The 23,200-nt window shown below is 39.0% G+C and overlaps 1 protein-coding gene across 1 annotated transcript in view; it reads right to left on the bottom strand.

The window, feature by feature from the left end:
* ERC2 (ELKS/RAB6-interacting/CAST family member 2) overlaps positions 1-23,200 on the bottom strand; it is a 931,911-nt gene that overhangs the window by 225,034 nt on the left and 683,677 nt on the right. The window contains 1 exon segment of the mRNA XM_081072100.1: positions 823-970. Coding sequence (XP_080928226.1) covers positions 823-970 — 148 coding nt within the window.

The following is a 23,200-nucleotide window of genomic DNA, read 5'->3' as shown; positions in this document are numbered from 1 at the left end:
TGCTTCCAAAAGCCAGCCCTCCTCTCCCCCCTCACCCCGCTATATATGGAGCAGAAATAATGTCTGAAGATTTCAGAGATGATTTTGCAATATGCTTCAGGTGCAATTTTTTCCATTTGAGCCACTTCCAGAAAACCCTCCAGAAAGCAAAGAACTTTCTGCACAAATTAGGACTTTGTCCCTCCTTCCTTTTCCCTCAGAAGAAATACAGTGGCCTAGCAAGGAGGAAAAAACAGCATAATGGGGTAAACAGGTGGTAAAAAAAACTTGACTAAATGATGGCCGGCGAGGTCTCCAAGCATCGTCTGGCAGTGCCAGGCGCTGGGAGATGTTCCATGGCTGAAAGGTCTGGGAGGAAATAGTCGAAGAACCAAAGGTGGAAGTTTGGAGAGAAAGAAATCTAAAGAACTGGATGAGGGGAGTTTATTTATAGGGCCCAGAAAGTGAGCAAGACAGAAGATAACGGGTCTAAGGGGAGAGAATGTGCCCGGAATTTAATTCGTAGTTTCTAGATTTAGTCAGAAGTCATACAAAGTCCACTGGAAGGAAGAGAGCTGAGCACTCTTTCTGGGGAGATGAGGCTAATACAAAAGAAAGGAAAACAGTGCTGGTTGCAAACCACACAAGCCCAGGCACATGCACATAAACATAGAAAAGCAGTAAAATGGTGTTCCAATGACAACTCAGGCCATTTCACTCCTACCTGTTTTTAGCTGCGTGAGCCTGCAGGATGGACATGGGAAAATGAAGAGTAGCTAAACCCAGAGAAAGCACCCAAGGATCCAAACCCAGCAAAACACTTTTCTTGCCGGAGGCCCCCACCTGCTGCTTTAACTGGTGCACTAGCCGGTCTTTTTCCCGCTTGAGGGCCAGGACTTCTTCCTGCGTCTTTTTCTTTTTGGAGGCAGACAATTCCAGCAAGGCAATGTTCGCATCTTTTTCACTGATTGCCGCGAGCAGTGCTTCCTGTCTGGTAAAATAAAGATCATTGTGATGATTTTTATAAAGTGGGGGAAAAAAACCACACAAACATTTGGCATTTATAGTTGAAATGAGCCACAAAATACTGTCTCAATGGAGAGGAATTAGGGATAATGTTAAAGACAAAGTACCCCCTTGACTCTCAAAACAGACAAAGTTGTTTGGGTCAGAATCCCTGAGACTCACACACTGCAGCTTCTAAGAGAAGCATTTCTCAATGGCTTCATGGATATAGCTATACAAGAGAAATGGAGCAAGTCAATCTTAACATACACTTCTAAAACACTTTCATTCATCTACCCATTATCCATTCAGTTATCTATCTGCCCATTTGTCCGTCTGTCTGTCCATCCATCCATCCATCCATCCATCCATCCATCCATCCATCCATCCATCCATCCATTTGCCAGGTAAGGTTCTACATATTCCAAGACAACCTAACAAAATTGGGCAGCATCTTCAATATCCAGTATTATACTTTCTCCCGCAAGACTTCCTTTTGAAGGCAGGCAGGAGATAGTTACTAGAATTCCTGTTCTATTTTCAATGCAATTAGTGATGTGTGCCTGTCATTCCACCAAAAACCCTACCTTCCTCATTATTCCTTATCTCCGTAACTACAGCACCATCCACTAAATAGCCCAAGCCCCAAACTTAGAAGTCATCCTTGATTCCTTTCCTTCCTTCTCCACCCAGAGCCAATCCATCAACAACTTCAGTAGGTTTTTCTCCAAAATGCATCCTTTATCTAAACTTACCTACTGCTAGGAAATGTCTCCCAAACACCAGCACCTACTTATATAGCTCACTCACTGGTCTCCGTGGTACAGAGACCAAAGTAATCTTTAAAAACATTATACATCCGGATTCCATCATCCTGTTGCATGAAAAATCCATTGCCTCACTCATTAGACTTCAAATCCAGACCCTTTACTGATGCCTGCAACTCGTTACACCAACTGGCTGGGACCACCTCACTGAGGTCATCTTGTTCCATGTCTCCCACCTCAATCATTCGGCTCCAGCACATTTTGTTCCTGAACTCCTTTCTAGTCCTTGAAAATGTTACACTTGTTCTCACTTCATAAGCTGTGCCTTTGTCATTCCCTTTGACTGGAATGCTCTCACTTCATGCAGCCCTCTATCCTTCAAATCTCAGCTCAAATGCATCCTCAGAAAAGCCATCTCCAGCTGCTCCGCCTCCCTAGTAGTATTTCTCCACCTTGTACCTTGTGCCCAAGCTGCTGGCTGTCACATTACACTGTTTTTTGTTTGTTTGTTTGTTTGTGTCATAGAACTCTTTACTATTTGAAAGGATCTTAGATATTTATTGTTTTTCTAGACTTGACACTCCATGACACTGGAACCCTTATTTGTCTTGTGCACCACCAAATCTCCAGCTTCTAGAAGAGCACTGAACACATCGAGGGTGGAAAAAACATGTGCTCAAGCAATATATAAATTCATTGTATACTTTTAAAACATTTCAAGATACCACTGTACAAGTCTTTCTTACTTTTTTAAAAAAAAAATTACAACGCTTTGACTCCTGATTAATCTCTGATCATTGCTTACTCAGAAAAGCATTAAAGCCGTCTCCCCCCATTTTACAGTCCAATTTTCTGGCAACATCTGTTGCAAATTTTAACCTGGAATTTTCTGGGACCATTATGAACTAGGAAATGGCTCTCCTGGTATGTTTCTTCTATTTAGTCTTCTTTTCCACTGAAGGAAGTCTTGTCCCAAGCATTTGTGTCACTTCAGCAACATTCTAGATAGTTCAGAAGATCCTATAGTTCCAAGAAAGCCTCACTATTAGGTATTTTCGTTGCATACAAGTCCCAGGACTAAAACCTGGTCATGATTCTGTTCTGCCTTTCTTTAATCTCTATCACGAGATCAGACCCTCTCCAGACGTTTAGACAATATGGTCATTATTTGGATCTCAGATTTTTTCCCTTTTCACTGCAGGGGTTTGTATGGACTTTTCTGGGCTCTGCTAATGCCAGGCAGTAGAAGCTTCTGACTGAGAAGTTCACTCAGACATGTAAGCAGCAGAAATGTCAGGAAATATCTCCACTTTCCAGAAGAAAACCAGTGCAGGCTGGACTACCAACAGCAGCATTAATATCCAGCTGCACTGAGCCTGTCTCTTTCTGGATAACATCTTGAGACAATAGACCTGCTTGCTGTTTACAGCCAGTGCATATTTATACATAAGGCCAAGCTGCAGAGGCTGCACAGGCTTCAAGTCAGGGAGAACCCAACTGCCATCTCTCTGCTCCAACTTAGCTACAACACACACAAGATGACTGCAATACTCTACCCCACTCTGGCCCAAATTAAAATGTCCGGGTGAAATGTTTTAATGGCAGCCACCCAAAAGACCGATACTAGGAAAACTGGGAATTGATAGTAAATTATGCAACATCTCTGTGATTCAGTCTTTATAGCTACATGTAGCCATGGAAAATGCTGATGGAAAATAGTAAGATGTGAAAACAGTCATGTTTGTTGAGAGACAATTCTCCATAAGTCTTGTATTTTTGCACATTATATATGCAAAGGCACTACTGTATTTTGTCGTGTATAATGCGCACCCATGTTTTTTGGCCCAAACTTTCGGGGTGGGGGGGAATATTTCGTTTTAATTTTTAATTAAAATTTTTATTTGTTTACATTTGGTACTTGTTTTTCATATTATTAAGGAATTTCAGCATTTATTTTTTAACATATTATAGTACAAGAAATTTTATGTAACAAACAATTACAAAACACAAGAACAGATACACGGTACAAGAAATTTTATGTACCGGTAACAAATTTAAGATATTTATGCATTGTAGAAGGCCAAGAAGTCTTTGTCGCTGCGAGTTCATTGTAAGTTCAACAAAACCGATGATCGTATTCCAGGGTATTATCTTGCATACAGATATCGTTATTGATTTCTAGAGTTATACTTTTAACTCACAGCATAAATAAAAGAATTAAAAACATTTATAGAGATACGGAATTAGCACTACCCACGTATAATATGCATCCTTATTTTTCCCACAAAAATTTGAGCAAAAAAGTGCGCATCGTATGTGGCAAAATACAGTACCTTCTTTTCTCAAATTTTTTCCAGGATATTTGTATAGCAAATATCCTTGGAAGACAGAAGTAGTGTCTCCCTTAGATTCAAGGAATAGACACAATAGACATGCTTACTGCTCTGTATAATAGGGTCTCCTTACAGAGCAAAGGGCAGGCACTGCCCATTATAAAAGACTTGGGTTCCCTAAGCTCAGGGTTGCTCTCCTTTAATGCAACCCACTGCATGCATAGCTATTTATCTGGCCCATCTGCCTTGCATCCATGGGACTTGGGGAAAGGAAAATTGACATAACTATGTTAATGCTGCGGTCTGTACCTTGAGCAATAAAGTCCTCCGTCTCTGAACCAAAAATCTCTGTTCATCTGCCTGCATCCGTGAACCTGAGGCAGGTTAACCTGTTAGCATGCCAACAGGGTAAGTCTCAGACCCTTCACAGTTCTTGACATGCAAAAACATATACAATAAGATCCCAAAACATAAAATTATATTCCTAGAAAAAACAAAACCAGGATGGAAATACACCAGAGTGCTAGTAGCCATCATCTCATGGTAGTGGAAGGGATAGGCTAGTTGTTTTTTTTTTTCCCCCTGCTTATACTTTTCTGCATTGTTGTTCCCTCCCACAAAGTATCATAAGAGTAACACTAAAACATTGTAAATAAAGCTTTTCACCAAATAAACTGCAGTCACAGGCTTCAAATACTTGGCATATGTGAAATTTGCTCATTTTCCCATCAAGGTATTTATGTTCTCTCTGTCTCTCTCAATCTTTATGCACAAGTAAGTGCACACACATGCACTTTTACATACACACACATTTGGCAGTGTACATCATCTGTCACTTGGACAACTGGGGCAATCTCCTAGCTACGTTCCCTATCGCCCATCACCCTTTTAAACCCCTTTTCCTCTTTCAGATGAAAATTCAGAATTACATAGCTTTAATAACTGTTAAAAGCCACCATCAACCTAACAAATGACCCTTCTAAATATCTTTTCCCCTTTGAATCTATAATTTTGTCTTTTCAGAATTTAACATGTAGTTCTCATGTTATACCATTAAAATCCCACTAAGTTAATTTCTAATTCTCAGTTTTCTGCTGTTCAGAGAAAAACATAACATACATCAATTCCTAATTCTCTACAGACGTTATCACTAAATACGGACCCAAATCTAATTTTCTTAATTATTAAACCTTAAAATACATTTAAAATCACTTTTATAGAAAAGTACATTTCAAACCACTCATCAATATTAACATTAAAACGAAATAATCCATTTTGTTCTTCATAACCTTTTCCTCATTGCATTTTTTTGTTTTGTTTTATTTTGTTTACTTTTGGCTAACAAATCTGTTGTTTAAGTACTGGTATTATACAATGATAGAACTGTGAATAAAATTAGTGTAACAAGAGTTATATATATTTTGGAACTTTCATCTAAATGTTGGCCATAATTAATAATAATTTCCCCTAAAAATATCTTGATTTAAATCTACATTCAATAATTCCAGTCTATTTAAATCAGATAGTAATTGGCAGAATATAACAAAAGTATACAAAACTAGAAAAAGACGACCATTTCAAACTTTAGGATACTTGGGCAGTATCCGATATATGTTAAGGCTATAAAGGTTATATCTGGCCATTAGCTGTTTATACAGAGATGCCAGGGAAGGCAAACTCTTAATTCTAGGCTGACAGAGCTGTTACATTTATTTTTTTAAGCAATAAGCTTTATGAAACAGATTCTAAATAATTATTAAGCGCATACATTTTAACTAACGATTTAAATCACAGTGAGCTAATTCTGCACAGTTATGTGTTTTCATTGTCCCTGCTTTAAAAGTCAGGTTTATTTTTTTTGTTTGTTTGTGTTTTTTGAGGGTGAAGGATATTGAACATAAGTCTTTTTTAAAGATTAACGTCATCTGCCAGACCTACATCAGATTCTACACTTTTACAAGTCCCGTGAGCCAATTTGCGGATACATCTTACTTAAAGCACCTAATGACAAATGGCTTACTGAAAATACACAAAGGTCTGTTTTGAGAAAATGACAAACATTGGAATAAATTAAGAATTTAATTAAATGTTCCTGCTTCCCTCTCCCCGCTTACCCCCTCAACCCCCTCCCCACCCCCCACACACACGGGGAATTTTGATTCAGCCTTTCAAAAACTGTGGAAACTGCAATATTTGCAGTTCTAATGCCTCTTTTACATCTATGTCTTTTAAAAATGGCTCAAGTGCAGAGAGTATACTTAGTGACAAGACAAAGACACTTGGATATAAATTGGAAACACAAAGAAAAATCCTCATTATTTTCCCTATCAAGTGAATCACCTTCTAGATTCAAGGCCAGATTTACATAGCTTCAGAAATTGTTGCTGCCTCATCAACCTGAACAAACTTTCTATAAGCCTGAAATCACTTCCAGCACTTAATCTGTCCTTTTTGCTTATTCACAGACAATACGAAAAGAACATATGTAGTCATCTTTCAACAGTTAGTGGGGTTAAGTATATGCCAAAGGCTTGCCAAATCATCTTTAAAACACAGTAATGCTCCAGTATACAATTACTAAGGTGATCTGTCTATTCCCCAAATGTAGCTTAAAATATGAAAAGGAAGCCCAACTATGCTAGAAAGGAAGATAAGATAATGCAAAGAGAAATAAATCTATAAGAGTCTGCTGAATGCCAAGCTAAGAAAGTGGATCATAGACAGCATTTTATCAAAGTGCAGCCTAAACAAACGTCAAGGGGAATAATTTCGTTAACAAATATGGGCAACAATGGAGTAAAATGGGGGAAATTCTGTGCCCTTGCATGCATTTAGTCAGGGTTAACAATGGATAAAAATATGTGCAAGAACACATTTAATAACCCTGAACTGTCATTCAGTTGGTAGGAGGTAGTCAAGATACAGCTAATAAAACACCAAAAAAATGGTTTTAGCCACCCTGAAAAAAATTCTCCGTGGAATAAAACAAAAGAGGACTGAAGGGCATCTCCCACCAAGATAAATGCCTTCTTCTGAGTGTTGCCTGTGGTTAACCCTCACAGAGAGAACTTCAGAATCCTCTGATGGTAATACTTCCCTACTTCACTTATCACAGTCAATTTAAAAGGGAGCTTTATAAACATTTCTATTTCACTCCCTGTTGCTGTCTTTCCTATTAGTGATGGCTTGAACTGAAAGGGGGTCTAAAATTAATTTCAGCAGTTGTAAATGAGGCAGGCCAATTAGGAACTGTTATAAATGAGTTGGAGGGGGGAGAGGCATTAACACATTTTTTTCTTATGGGCTCTTGTTTTAGTTAGCTGACCCATCTTTAGGAATACATTCAATTACAAAAGCAGATGCTTAAAAAAATGTGTTCCATTAAGAAATGTTTGGATAATGACATACAAGGGAGAACCTACATTATGTATGGTGCTTAGCCCACAGTCATGTTCTAATCATACTGTGGGAAAAAAAAAAAATTCCGCTCAATCAACTTTTGCAAGTTAATTACTGTTTTCTTTCCCTCATGACCCTGAATCTTCAACCGTGAGTTCAGTAGGAGGTGACTTCAGACATACGGTGACGAAAGATCCTGTTCAAAACAGCCTCTCTCTCACCCCTGGGGTGAGGGTGGGTGGAGCTTTGCTGTGATCAGCGCTGCAGTGAAATGCTTATTTGCCTAAATTTTAAAAGCTGTATTTTCCAATGGCATCTTGAGAATGAAAAGGCTTTGGATATCAATTAATATCAGCACTACCCACCAGTAGAATGATGTATTGTGTATGCAGAAGGGCCCACGCAGAAAGCAAAGTAGCTTACATGAGGTGGAGCCCATAGGCTGAGATACATTTGAGCAACCATGAGGTTCAGCGAGGACAAAGAACAGACCAGATTTGTAATGGCCAGGCTTTGGCAGCCCAGGCTCCTTAATGCGGTTTGCTCTCTGTCGCCCACCCAAAACTGACCTCAAGAAATAGTTTGCTCCAATTATGGAGAATTTGGTCTTTGAAACCTAATAGCACATGACTGGAATTTCCTAAGACAGGGGCCACGAAGTCTTGTGGAAGTTCTTTGCTCCATGCACTAGCTTCTATTCCACTGCTCACTCGGGGCATAACCCAGGGAGGCCATCTGGCTCATCCTTGGCTTCCTCTACGTGCAACTGGACCAGGAAGCAGTAAGAGGCCAACGTTTCATACGTCAGGCCACTCAGATGGTGACTGCTAGCACCACTTGGCATTCTGCGTATGAAGGAGGACAAGGGCCAGGAAGAGCGACTGCCCCATTCTAAGCTGCTCTCTGATTCCCATCCCTTTGGCAAATTGATGAAAAGATGATGGAGCCTGAGAGGGACTACTGTCCAGGTCCTGGCAGAGGCCACGGGTGAGGTGTTACTGTTATTGTGTACCAGATCCACCAGAGGAATTAGTAATTAAAAAAACAGAGAAACCTAAGAAAATACTTCTTTTGATTACCTTAGCCTATTATTATTTTTGTTTAATTTACACAAATCAAATATCATTCAAGTCCTTAAGAGGAGAAGGTCCTGATTTAGTGTCCCAGCTTTGGCACTGAATGCACCTGGGTTTGAATCTCAGCACCTTTTGTTTCTGTGATCCTGAGCAAGTTACTCAACATCTCTGAAACTTAGGTTTCCTCTTACATGGAGCAAGAGGGATAATGGTAACTCTCTCTTGGATTGTTGTGAGATTTAAATGTGATAGTGCAGGTAAAGACTTTGCTCAATGCCTGATATAACTATATGAATGTTAGCAGTTATTATTTCGTAACATGGACACCACCAAATGTAAAGACTGGAACATTCTGCATTTTTTTCTTCGTAATAAGCATTTCTAAATGTGCCAATGGGTCTCTTATTCTCAAGACAGTTTATCAGAGAAGCCTCTGAAATTGGTTCATGTTAAGATGAACATTTGCCTTTCATGAGCTGACGTCTGTTTTGCAAATAAATAAAGGAGAAGACAGAGCTTGAGTGTGGAGAAGACTGGGTTCGTCATAAAAGAATTGCATCCCTGACCAGCCATGTCCAACTTCATCAATAACTGTTCAATATCATCTGTGCAAACTGATAGGAAATGTCACACAGAAGTGGGCAAGGTGTGATTTCATGCAGTATGAGAAATGGAAACGTGTTCTGAAATGTGACCTTTAAAAAGTCAAGGTCAAGTGCAAAATCTAACCAAAGTCAAACAACTTCACAACCAAAATTCTTCCATTAAAAACAACAACAACAACAAAAAAAACTTTAAAAAATTGGTAAATTTGGAAGGCAGGGAGGGCAAGTGAAACAAAGGGACTCCAAGACCCAACAGCACACACGGCCTTAGTGTGTGATGTTTAATGATGGTCATTCATTCTTGTTATTCCCGTGCAGTGATAAGAAGGCTTCTCCGCTGACCATTTAACTCTGCCAAGATAGCTTTCTATGTAAAATACACCCAGCCAGACTCGCTGGAAGGGTTACTGATGATTGATAATGAGAACCAAGTATATCTGGACTTCACTGTGGGCCAGAGCTTTGCCCAGCATTCACCTAAGTACATCTACTGTCCACGGCTGAACAGTTACTATCAAGAGACTTGCCTCATTACATTAAATTTTTCATTGGAAATGAACAACTGCCAGAAAATTGGTCATTGACTTCAGACTTAGCCTGATTTTTTCAGCTTATGTATATTAGTATGCATGTGTGGATATATGTATGTTTCCCAAAAGATAGTATATTTTAATTTTCCCTGTACTATAAATTGAAGGTTACTAAGATTTGTTAGTTAAGTCTTTGCACAGAGTAGCAAATTGCCTTCCTGTATGTTGAAATTTCCCTTCTTAATTTGAAATTTTTGTGTTAAATCAAACCTCCCTTTGTTTATGTTTACATGGAATAGAATATTCTCATAGGCTAAGTTATAATGAAAAACAAAACAGATTGTCCTGTCATTGCTGTAAGAGGGATACAAGCAGAAGGGGGGCACATTCCAGAATTTTGTTAACGTAACATTTGAAGAAAATCAAATTAAGGTTTTGTGAAGCAGATCTTTGTGGAGAGAAAGCCAAAAAACGGAGTTTGTTGGAAGTGGTTCCTCTGAGAGAGTCTCTATGGATGGGAAGGAAAAAGGCAGTTGTGCTTCTGCACTGCAGGAGGACGGGTGTGTCTTTATGTTCTGTGGGTGATGCTGGTGGCCAGGCAAACAGCACGTTTGCAGGAGGGGCGAGCAGGCATGATGCCCTTCAGGGAGGAGGGTTAAACAGATTCCCAACAACCTGAAGCTATGCTGCCTTGCTGTGACTGCCTCAGACCTGAACAACAATGCAGGGTAACCCACAGGAGTCTTCCTTTGGAAGTCAGATGGCTTTTAAAGAACCCTCTGCTATGCAATTCCTCAGACTGATATCTTAGCTACTTTGAGAAGTCTGGATTTTAGGCCTGCCATCTCGTGGCCATTGCCATAAATACTGCCCTTTTCTATTTCTGTCCAAATTAGTGACACCTCTATAATCTATATTCTAAAACGGTACCACAAAGGGTCTCTAGTCTTTGTGGACTCTAGCCACTGGAGAGCACCACGATGCAGAGAGAGGTAGAGCATTTCACATTCTAATCCCCTTTCTGCTCACGTTTTTTTACTCCTTGATGAAAGCCTCGACTCGAATGATCATTGATCAAATATCAAATAATCATTCGGTACAGGGTTGGGCCTGCTAAGAAATCAGTTAAGAGGTGATACGCATGTTTTAGGTGCCTATTCTTTTAAAGCGGTAACTTAGTAGACACGCAACTGTTTTCAAATGAATGGACGTCTCTGCATTTCTGTGCTTGCCATAGATTTGCTAAGAGAATTTGCAGAATAAAATAGATTGGAAATCCAAAGGGGTTTCATACCTGAAATCTAGGAGGATATGTTTTTCTAGAAATAACTTAAAGTCCAAATGACAGAGGTTAGAACTACACACTTCAACATTGTGAGGAAAAGAAGTGAGACCAAATTTGTCACAGGTCTACGTTAGGAAGAAGCTGCTAAAATGCCATCATGAAAACACATTGGGCCTGTCTTAAGCACCATCCACCTGTTGAATGTGTCAGTTGCATGCGGCCATTTTCTTGTCAAGGTCTCACCAATGTACCGTAACCCCCAAACTAAAAGGATGTGTACGAACATATTTAAGGGTCATAAATTAATATTGGAGCCCAAGTTACAGAAATATAGGACTATGCATACATACATACACCTAAGATACTGCATTGCTAAGCAACGGATTCAAAAGACATACAGCTGCAAAATTCAGCTAGTGAATCCAAAAATAAGTTATATCTGTTAGTTATCTGAAATTTCTGGATTCATGAATACAGTATGCGGGACACTACTAGCGTGTTCCTTCTCAGAGGGTGAGGGAACGTGAAACCAGACAGCAGATGCGGAATGAAAGAGTCTGGTAAACTACCTGAAAGCACTCCACATCTGGAAAGAATCGTGGGAGTGAGCCAGCCCAAGACACAATGGTATAGAAAGCAGTCTCCGATTTACAGTACGGGTGGCCTTGTGGCTCATGAAAGTGAAATTTCCACTCTGGGAGGAGCAATCACTAGGAACATTTCTTATGTGAAATTATGAAGTCCAAACTGAAACAACCGAACTGTTCCTGTGGGTGACCGTTTACTGGCCACACGAGCAAGAGGACACCAAGCAGATGACCAGAGCCCGGATTTTCAATTCCTTCAGCACATATTTACTGAGTACCCCCTGTGTTCCCGGAACCAGGGACGAAAGGACAAACCGGACAGCCACAACCTCTGCTTTTGTGGAGCTTATAACGTAGCAAATTCCAGAGACTCCACTGTCATGAGTCAGGCTGACCCTGCAATGATGCCACAAAAACAAAACAAAACAAAAAAGAAATATCCTTCTATTTCCATCAGGAACAAATAGCAGATCATCGGTAATACCATATAAAGAAGATATCCATGAATCCTATTTACCAGTCCAAAGACTTGGGAAAAGAATCCACATGGTATTTCCACTGACATGTATCAAACACTGGGATAATTGAGTCACAATTTCCTTCCCATCCTGCCTTCTTTATTTTGAACATTTGGTGCAATCCAGCTGCAAACTGGAAGCTCAGAAACTAACAAATGAACAGAAACATGAAACCTTATATTCATAGCTATTAGGCTGAATGATAAGTACATTTTATCGTGGACCATAAACAGCTGAATATCAGTGATTTCATATAGTTCAAGTGAATAGTTTTCTTCCACAATAAAAGCAACTTTATTGGTTTCTCTGCTTTTTTAGAATACATGCCCATAGATAATTTTAATTCTTTATCACTTCTACCATCAAAGATTTAAAAGGTTGTGGGGTAATTTCTTCTCCACAATATCCAATTATTGTCCCACGTGCACCCAAGACTAATTACTAGAGACAATTAACCCAGTCTGTAGGAGAGAGGCTGCTACACAAATCAAAGAGGAAGGGGGGTGGGGGGGCGGCTAGAAGCCCAGAAAGGCTCCCAGACCTGGAAAACTACTTTGTGAGAAACTTCCTGGTGACCAGACACTGATTTCCACTCCCCAAGATACTGACCTGTTGACTGATTGCTTTGAGATTGGATCATCTATCTCTCAGGACAGGCTTGAGGCCGCCCAGCCCCACTGTGCAGCAATGAAGCACCTTCCTTTAGATTTGACCTTCAAGTCACAGGATATAAGACAGAAGTCATAGAAGAATGGGGCCGCAGAACTCTTAAAGGGGGGTTTACAAAGTCCCATTGATAAGAGGCCCAATTAAAAAAACATCCTTGAGGATGGTGACATACTCGTGGTGACAGCCTACAAGAGCAGTCTAACGTCAACCAGTGTCTTGATATCCACTCATATCTGAAGAGAATTAACTATGGATGCAATACCGTGTTAGGTGCTAAGAGGGATTATAAACTTTTCTGGTAAAGAGAGCAAATGCATAGGAAAACTTTAATCGCAAAACAAAAGATAAATAATAGGTGATTAATGATTCCATTGTTAGAATGGAGGACGAATAATTATTTATTGTTACTTTGTTTGCTACATGCATATGTGAGGCCTAGCTAGGCAATGTACATTGTCTTATTTAATCCACTCAAATTGTCCTCCAAGGAGAGAGTTATTATTATTCCCATTGTGAAGTTGAGTAAATTGAGGCTGTGAGATTTAAACAGATTGACCAAAATCACATTGCTTTTAAATGGTGGAGCTGGAATTTAAATCCAAGTCTGTGTGAATTGGTCATTTCACTAAAATACTTGGTTGTAAAAAGGAAGAAACATCAATTTGGTCTGGCATGACGGAGGTAGGATTCCCAGAGGACAGGGGTAATGGCTGGGAGTGAAGACGGGCTGAAGTGGAAGGAAAAGAGAGACTTCCAGGTGGGATAAGTGTGTGAGGAAAAGCTAGGAGGATTCGGTTCTTTAAAATACTCTCTTCCTTATTTACGCCTATTTTTGGCTGCATAACTTCCATGGATGATCAAAGTACCACCTAGGAAAAAGTGTGACCAAATTAAGTAATTCTTAAGTGTCAACCCAATGACTGGTACTGGCTGTGCTGAAGTTTTCATACATGCACATATGCACTCACACACCCACATACAAGTACATATGCACTCATTTATACATGCATGCACACACGAGGACATAGACACATATTGTGGGAATAGGACTGCCAACACCCTTTCTAGGTAACAGCAACCTTTCATTCTGATAACGTTTCCCCGAAAATAAGACCTAGTCAGACAATCAGCTCTAATGTGTCTTTTGAAGCAAAAATTAATATAAGACCCGGTCTTATTTCACTATAAGACCGGGTCTTATAATAATATAACATAACGCAACACAACACAACATAACATAATATAAATATAATGTAATACCAGGTCTTATACTAATTTTTGCTCCAAAAGGTGCATGAGAGCTGATTGTCTGGCTAGGTCTTATTTTCAGGGAAACACGTACTAGGTAATGTCCTTCCTATTTTTTGATGTTAAAATGCCCTTTTATTTAACAGTTGAATAGCCTTATGCAACTTAATAGCTTAATTAAGTTACCAAGCTTTATGTAGTTTTCAAACATATTTCTTCACATTGTTGGTCCATGACACCCACAGTCTAGAAAGCCCTCATTTGATTGCTGAATGTTATTATAATTAGGGTGCGCGTGAGGAACATCTGAGCCATTCCCTTTGGTTCTCCTTTACTCTGAATAGATGGGGGCTCGTTTTTCCTTTTGAAAGTGCTTCAAGTTTCCCTAAATACTGTTGAGGCTTCCAAGCAGGCTGCCTTACAAATATCATGTCGAACCCTAATTGTTCTTAATTCCTTTGATATCTGTTTTAGATATCAAAGCCTTACTTAGGATATAGATGGATGTCGCTGTGTATTTCACAAATAGGCGCTTTCAGGAAGGAGGTATAGGCCATTCTGGAGGCTCTCAGTGACCAGAAAAGGAAAGAAAAGCTGAGTTGGTCCACATGAATCCTCAGGAAAACCACGGTTACAGGGGACCAGAGGGTCCAGTGTGAAATATATCATACTCTGCCTCTTCTTCAGTTGTCCTTTTTGTTGGATTTTTAATGCAATATTTATATGGACAGAACCTATGAATGTGGGAATAATCCGTGTCTGGGAAGACTTGGGGACATGGTAGTTATGCCTTTAACTACCTGCCAGAGTAAATACAGATGAGATTTGCTCCAGGGGGAGCCTAAGGTTTGAAGTAGGCCCTAAGGATGGGAGTCACAGGTAGGTGTAAGGCTGATGCCAATTCAATAACAGGAAGAACTCTTGCTAAGTCACAGCTGTCAAACAATAGCACGAGCTGTCTCCTTCCCATCTCTGAAGCTACTGGTGCAGTCCACAGAGGAGCAATTCCCAGAGAAAGAATTCTAACAAAGGATGAGTGGTGCAACTAAACATGTATTTTGGTTAGGTTTCTTTGGATTGCAAGCAACAGTAACTGATTCTGGCTAACTCAGCAAAGTTAATTTAGCTCTAATTGGAGGGATACTGGGATAGATCAAGGGAAAAAAAGAGCCAACAAATGAACTTTAGGAAGGTCAGTAAGAAAGTCACTCTAGGATCCTCATATCAGGAAATCCCAAATCTTTCTTGGGAAGACCTACCATTTACAAAATAACTCTGCTACAACCTTCAGGCTTAATGGAAAAAGAATGATGTTTGACCTTCCTGGAAAGAAAGTAGATTGGCCCAATCCGGGTCATTCAGCTATGGCCGGGGTTCCCATCACTGAGAACCCACCCGAAATAATGGAGTCACGTCTAAAGAAAAGGGGAGATCTATGATTTGAGGGCCATCTCAATGGTAATTACTCTAATGAGCTTATAGCCTAAGAGTGTTTCAGTGGTGTGCCGGAACTGGCTTCTGCTGGCCAGTGAGAGTCAATTATACGCATCTCTTTCCAACTCCCGGGCAGTCTGTGCCTTGGCCATGGTAGGAGTATTTATACCAGGGAAATTGGCAAACGTTATCAATCAGAGCTTTTTATTTTTAGTTGACCTGGTTTTTCAGCACACCATCGGCCTATTTCACGATTGAACAGTCTTGCCAAGGCTGTTATACACCCTAGAGGACATGAAATAGACCCCACGATAGGGAATATACAGTTAGCAATCACCAGCACTTTCTCTGCACCAAACACAATATACTGTCCTGCAGCACTCCAGTACTTTAACGCTACACTACACACTATACTATTCTAACTCCCTGATGCATATTAGCCCATTCAATCTGCACAACAATCTAATGAGGTAGGTGCTATTATTTTTCCATTTGACAGGGAAGGAAATAGAGAAAGAAAGTGGTAAATTAACTTGCCCAAGTTCTCATGGCTAATAAGTGGTAAAGTAGAGAATTGAACCCAGGCAGTATAGAATAAGTCCTCAAAATAAAAGAGTCAATGTGTAGCTGTTGTTCTGAGTTGTGATATCCTTGACACAGATAAAAATAGACAGTGCAACCCCTTTGAACCCAGTAAGGATTTGGCTGAATTCCAACAAGAGAATGACCACTTAGTCACAACACTGATGTCAGTGAAAGCAGCCCAGGATAATTCTACAATTAGTGTTTGAATATTCATTCTTTTCATTACCTGGGTTGCTGGAAGACTGAATCCAAATCCAAGAGCTGCTACAAATCCACAGAGAAGAGAGTCATTTACAGTGTACGGTGCCAGAATTTGTCAAGTGAGTGACAGCAGCATTTCAAGACTCAGTGGAGAGTGCATATCACATGAGTGTCCCTGAATGGGCCATGAATGGGTCACAATCCCAATCCCAATCCTAAAGAAAGGGGAGAGAAGTCTGAACTTCCAACCTGCCTCTCCCACTGGTCCTACCGGGAGGTAGGCATGGATGACAGCAAGCAGGGGTCCAATAGAAAGATAGTCACCTGATTTTAGATGTGTGCCTTGGACAAGTCACTTGACTTTATACATCTTAGCTGTGGGACCTGTAAAATGAAAATTATGTTACCTACCCCTAAGGTCACTGCGAGATTCAAATGAGATGGACCACAGGAAAGCATCTGGGAAACTGCAAAATCTCCCCAAAATGGTGAGCATTACTTTTGGCAGTATCCGTACTCACACAGCAGTGGCCCCTAAATCTCAAACTGCAATGATGCAATTTGATTCATCTGAAACGATATCTGAGATGAAGCCACTCTGAGCTCGGCATTGCTTCCACCACTTAAGCCAATTCGTCAAGCCAGTGTCAAATCATCAGTCCAAATGGCTGATGGGAGTTTCAGCTGGGACAAATGTTAAGTTCATGAAGGGAGAATGACTATCTGAAGAAAACACAAGAATGATTTCCTTCTCCAGTGATTCCTGGAGAGAAGCGACCATAATCCACTGGCAGGAAAAGACAATGGCTATTACTAAATAGACTTTAAAAACTATTAAGTTTTTAAATCCACTGAAGATTCATCGAATATTTGTTGAATGAATGGACGTCATTCCCCAGACTTTGATTCAAGTCCTAGTTCTGCAGCACTGTCATCTGTGTGATTCGGGGGAAGTCAATTCACTCTGTGAATCACAGTTTCTTCATCCACAAAACGAGAATAATAATCCCCACTCTCATGGGAAATCAGATGAGCTAAAATATGTAAACCATTTAACACATTCAGTCGGGTAGAAGCATTTATTACTATTACAAATACAAGCTGTAGTTATTATTCCTCTTATTATTCATTTAGTTCATTAATTTACGATTATTATCAGCTACAAGACAAATATGTTCAAAGCACCAATTGCCAAGGGAGTAATATGAGTATTCCCAGCTGCCAGACACCAGAAGAGAAAGCTATTTTTTTTTTATAAAAAAGGAATGTTGAGTAACGATAGTCTCAGTTTTCTGTATTTGTATCTAGAGATTTAATATGTTCCTAATGTTTACCATGATATCACAATTCCACTTCCACACACTTAAGCAAATGTAAATTGGAAAGTGGAAATAAATTTTTCTGATAAGTGCCAAAAAGAACTGCATTATAAAATTGACTGTGTATCCAATACAACAGTTCTACTCTAGACTTTGGCTTCCTTTTTTTTAATCACTTAGCAAGACTCTTTTGAATATCCAAATCCAATATTTCAATGAATCTTCAGAGCCAAAAAGCTTTCTGCAAAGGATTAAAAAAGTAGCAAAGTGTCATTAAGAACATGAATTTCATTCGCTTGAAGGAAAAATAAAGACTGTGTGGCTGTGACAGTTGCCCGTTTTTACGTAAAGAATGAAAAAAAACCCACAAAATCATAACAGGAACATATTAACAGACTGCTATGGTCACATAAACGAAAGTCCCATCAATTTATTTGTAGTTTCTCTTTGAACCTCAAATAGACACAGGTGCTAAATGTCTTTCTTTGTCCTGTTAAAGAAGTCTAAAATTCTTAGGCTTTTCTATCCTAAACAACTCAACATGAGTGGTGACAATTCTTTGCTCAAAGCAAATGAATTTAGCTTCTAGCTTTAAAAAATATACAAAGTATCTATAACCCACAAATTGTAATAATATAACCAAATTACTGTATTGCATTCTTAAATTATCACTTAAGCTGCATTCTTTAAGTCGTTCCTTAGTTAAAAAGAAAAAGGAAAGGAGGGTGAAGGAAATACAGCCATTGTCCTGATAGGAAGACAAAAATCTATCTCCACTTTAATGTTTTAAGAAACGCACTATAAATAAAATGCTCAGCTAATTATTGGCTATTAATCTTTTTTTTCCCAACTTAACTATTTCCTCAAAGATCCATCTGCACTTCATTTATTTATTTCCACATAAAGACAGCTTATAATTCGCTTATCCCAAATTTGAAATACTGGTTTGTCTGTAAATATGGAAGCCTAGAAGAAGCCCCGGTAATTGGTGCTTTTAGCCGCCCACTTAATCTTGCTTAAATTACCAGCGTTCACAATGAGGAATGACCGAGAGGCACAGGTTGAGTAGCCACCAGGATACCAAATGCTGGGGATGAGGTTAATGAAGATTATTGTCAGGAATCTGAATGTTATTTCAAATCACGGTCACTAGCGAGCCACAAATTAAGAGCACTTGCTAACTAGAAGCAAGGTGACGGCCAACTGCGGTAGTTAAGATATTATTGCTTCTGTAAACGCTAAATGCAAGTATAAAGTAGACATGTAATCTTCAACTCCCCAAACACCCCAATTTGGCCACTAAAGATGCTGTTTTACATTTCCAAACATTTTCCCCTGTCACTACTTTTTATACTTCAGTTCTCAGGTTGTAAGTATTTGTTACTTGCAAAGCAGCCCCCTTTGAACACTGAACCGTGGGAGGCATTTGTAACTAACTGCCAGTGCCGCCTGCCAAACAAAAACTCCCTGCTGGTGACATGACCACCTAGTGACCTCTAAAAATGTTGTAACAATGTGAAAAATAGCTCCCTCTTGTAGGAAACAGCAATTTTTTAAATTAAACGTACATCGAACGTTCGCTTATATACAGATAAATGGTGTTCAGAGTCACCTTCTCTGTTTCCAATTTCAATCTTTTGAAACCCAGCCCAAACCTAAATAAATAAACGTTGATACTAAGAAGAAACTAAGAGCTCAAGAGCCTTGTGATTTTGCAAACAGCTTTTTTCCATTTTCGAAAATCTAAACTCTGGGCCAGACACAGAACAGGTAATGAAAAGGAGCAGGCTTGGCAGTCCCTCTGTGGTTCTAAGCTGAAAAATACGTCAGGCAGAAATAAGTGGCTATAATTTGGCAGGCTTAATGTCTTTAAAAGTTTGCAGCTTGCTAGAGAAAAAAAAAAATTTTTTTTTGAACAGTTATAACATTTACAAATTGAAACACAATCACTAAGCGAAAGAGCCACCTTGACATAATTTCATTATCCTCAGACTTTCGAACACACTTTTATCATCTTCAAGTGTTTTTGCACCTACATAATAGTAGGCGATGATAATTATTAAAACTGGGGGCAGCAGGAGGCTTTTTCATGCTAGCATAATCTTAGGTGACTGTAATATTGGTGAATTCAGCTTATGCGGTTTGACATCAAAATATTCAAGGCTAGTCTCCCTTTAAAAGGTGCAGTGGAGCTTCCCACACGTGCCCAATGGGACAGAAGAAATGGGAAATTGGACTGGACAGTAAGTATTTTTGAGGCTGTGGATCACTGTTTTTCCGGTTAGCTTATCTTTCTAAGATTTCAAAATTAAAAGTCTCAGAGCACCAGAGGTATGACATGTCAAAGGCTGTTGGACTTTAATGTGTCTGTGGTTCTTCCTGACATCTCTTTCTGATGAATTATTTCCAAACACTGACCCAAGCCACGAAAAATCAAATCAGCTCGAAAACAAAGTGGTACAAACAACTGTTTGTTTCCGAGTTATTAAACCCTTGGAAGATGGCTTGCTGTGTTAGAAATAGGGCAGTCAGTCCTTTCTGCTTCTTTGAATCTTTCTCACCTAGCATGCACTCACTCTCACCCTCCTTCTTCCTAGGTTCCCTCCCTCAAAGCAGATGCAACTACATGTAACTATGATTTTTTAAAAAAAATAATAAGATACAAAGAAGAAAGAAAAGAATGCATACCCAAACCCATATTCAAATATGCTGCTTCGACCTTTTCAAATTTTAGCTTAAAACCCACTTTTATACGGACACGCTCTGGGTGAGCGCTCCACGCTGAACTAAAAAAACGACACCCCTTGAAACTAAAGTGAATCTTGGCAATCAGAAAACAACATCAAATGACAGTGTACAGCATGGTGAATTACTGCCATTTCCAGCACAGGAGGGCTTCTTGCTTTGTGACACTTTCCCCAGCTTTAATTAGCAATTCTACAATATGCAAGTTGTTCCGGAAGACTTATCTCCCACAAAAGAGCACTGTGATGTTACCGAGCAGAAAGCAAATTTGGATTTTTAAAGAAATCTGAGAGGTAGCAGAGGACCTGCCTTCCAGACTGATCTCTCTATCCCAGGCTTGGTGGTGCGGCGGTTCAGACTGCAAAGAGTTGACTAGTGTTAAATCCAAATTCATGTGATAATTACAGTTATGCAGATAAGGTCAGTATAATAAAATTGCATTACGAGGACCTACATAAAATTTCTAGTGTCTAGGTATATTCAACCCACAAAAATGATAACATCAAAAGATTCAACCTAATAACAAAGTGCCCCACTTTATTTATGAAGTGAGTCTAATAATTATCTCAACGGATTTATGTGAGAAGTCAATGAATACTCAACACGTTGCCTGACACAGGGTACTCATTCAGCAAGGGACAGAAATAGGAATTATGAATCCATAAATATTGTTCATTTTGAGCATTCTAATAGTTTGGGCTACTGGCACTTACATAAACACAGGCTTCTTATCAAATAGCTTACAATTTAAGAAATGTAATCACCTTTCTTAGTTAATACTAAGTGTTGTCAGTCAGTCTAATATCTGGAAAAGTCAATTTTATTTTAAGTTGAAGTAATATTTCTCTTCTGTAAAAGACGATTCTATCAAATCAAAATAAATTCATATGCATACACACATGTATGTCAAGTTCTTATTTTCTGTATTCGAATAAAAATAGGGACCGTTTTCTCATCTGGAGAAAATTACATTTGATCACTGTTTGTGTGGCTGAAGTATAACTCTTTTCCAATTTCCTGGCTATCCAATATTTCTCAGCGAGTCCCTGAATTGTGTCAGGTGACCCCAGTAATCCAATATCTTCCTCCAAACTATCATGGATTGTTCTAAATTCATGAAGAAGAGACAGAGCTCCATATATTCAGTTTAAAATCTTCTATGCAAAAAACTGCATCATATTAAAATTATGCACTTCTGAAAGATTAAGGGATTGGAATCTATGGTTGAGATAATCTAGGACTCTGAAATGGGTTAAGCCAAATCATGTGAATTGAGTTCCCCAATTCTAAACTATGCATACCACAGCCACTCCAGTCACACCCAGGAAAATCACAGAAACCTCTGCCTCTTCTCATTTCGTGCTTTTCCTAGAAATCCATCATCCTCGGAACCACTTCTTGGACAGGTATTGTGATAGGTGAGGCCAACTAATGAAAACGAGGGCTTCCTGCCATCCTTCAGAGCCCCCCAGCAGCAAATATGACCTTGAAGAATCATTGGACTTTGAAGATCCCTGCCCCCATTTTAGAATTTTCTGAGTTACATTTCCATTTCTCCTAGGAAATTGCTAGCCTGCACACTGAGGGCTGGCATGTAGACAAGGTGGGTCATGTCTGTAGCCAAAAGAAATCCAGCCATTTAATCTAAGAAATTGTGGATATTGGATCTTTCCACTCTTCTTATTATACATTAAAAGGCAAACCAACTCCCTTGCAAAAAGCTCAAACTATGTAACATTTTCCAAGGTTACAGTGGGTTTATGTCAATGAAGGTGAATGGATCAAATGTATTCTTGAGTAAGGTCTCTACCAACAAATAAGGTTTAAGTGTATTAAAAGAGTCCATTTTGGAAATTCAAAACACTTGGTTTGCCAAGGTGAGGGCTAGCCACCAAATTCCACCCGATAAGGTAGTTTTATATTTTTCTTTTTAGATTACAGACTCTGACTAATTCTTGATATATTTAGATCTTTGCAGTGGAATTTCAATTTGGAATAAGATATTATTCCCTAACAATTAAGCCAAACCTCAAAAGCAACTCTGTTTTATGACATTTCAGGCTACCCTAGTTTACCTATCTGTGGAATTCGTCCCTTTTATACCAATCTAACAGAGCATAAATTAAAGCAAATTATGAACAGTATTCTAAAAGAAACAGTCCTCAAGTTGGCGCACCATTGTGCCATTTCTTCTTGTCATTTTGAAAATTACAATCATATTACAATGTTAAGAAACAGCTTTCTACATTTTTCAAGAATACAAGAAGATGACTATTTTCACAGTTCACTTAAATCACTCAGGTCTTACTCCATCTTCTCGACATTTGCACAGGAAAAAGCGTTCGCCATTGTCTCCTCCCCCTCACTGGGAGTAGGACCAGCTGGGACATTTTAAGTCTCTTTCATTAAAAAAAAAAAAAAAAAAGGTTAAGGTCAAAATAAGTATGATAAACATGGTAGTTTCTATTCTCAATACTCAAGGACGAAAGACTAAACAACAAAAAAAATATATAACATTAAAATTCACTAAATGTATGATGAAGATTGTTTTTTCTTCCCTTGCAACATAATCATGGAGGAAAAAAAGGGTTTTGGAAAATAGCAGATTTTACCTTTAGTAAATCTAGTCTTTTAAATGAATCCAGTAGTTAATTTTACAGCTGCACATTCCTTAAATTTATATGTTTCCAATTATCTGAATGACTGACACTTTCAAGATTTATAGTTCATTTTGAAGAGCAGTGCACTTAAACTTACACGAAGAATATTTCTACATGCAAAAGAAAAAAAGAGTAATGAAATTGTATTTTACTTTAATGAGTTCATCTTTGTACTTTTGAAGTTTCAGCGCTTTGGTCGACCGTTCTTTAAAAGTTAGTAAATTCCAACACTGGGACTCTTTATAATACAAACTT

This window comes from Rhinolophus hipposideros, assembly GCF_964194185.1.
Source record: "Rhinolophus hipposideros genome assembly, chromosome: 14".
NCBI lineage: Eukaryota > Metazoa > Chordata > Mammalia > Chiroptera > Rhinolophidae > Rhinolophus > Rhinolophus hipposideros.
This window is presented reverse-complemented; position numbering and strand designations above follow the sequence as displayed.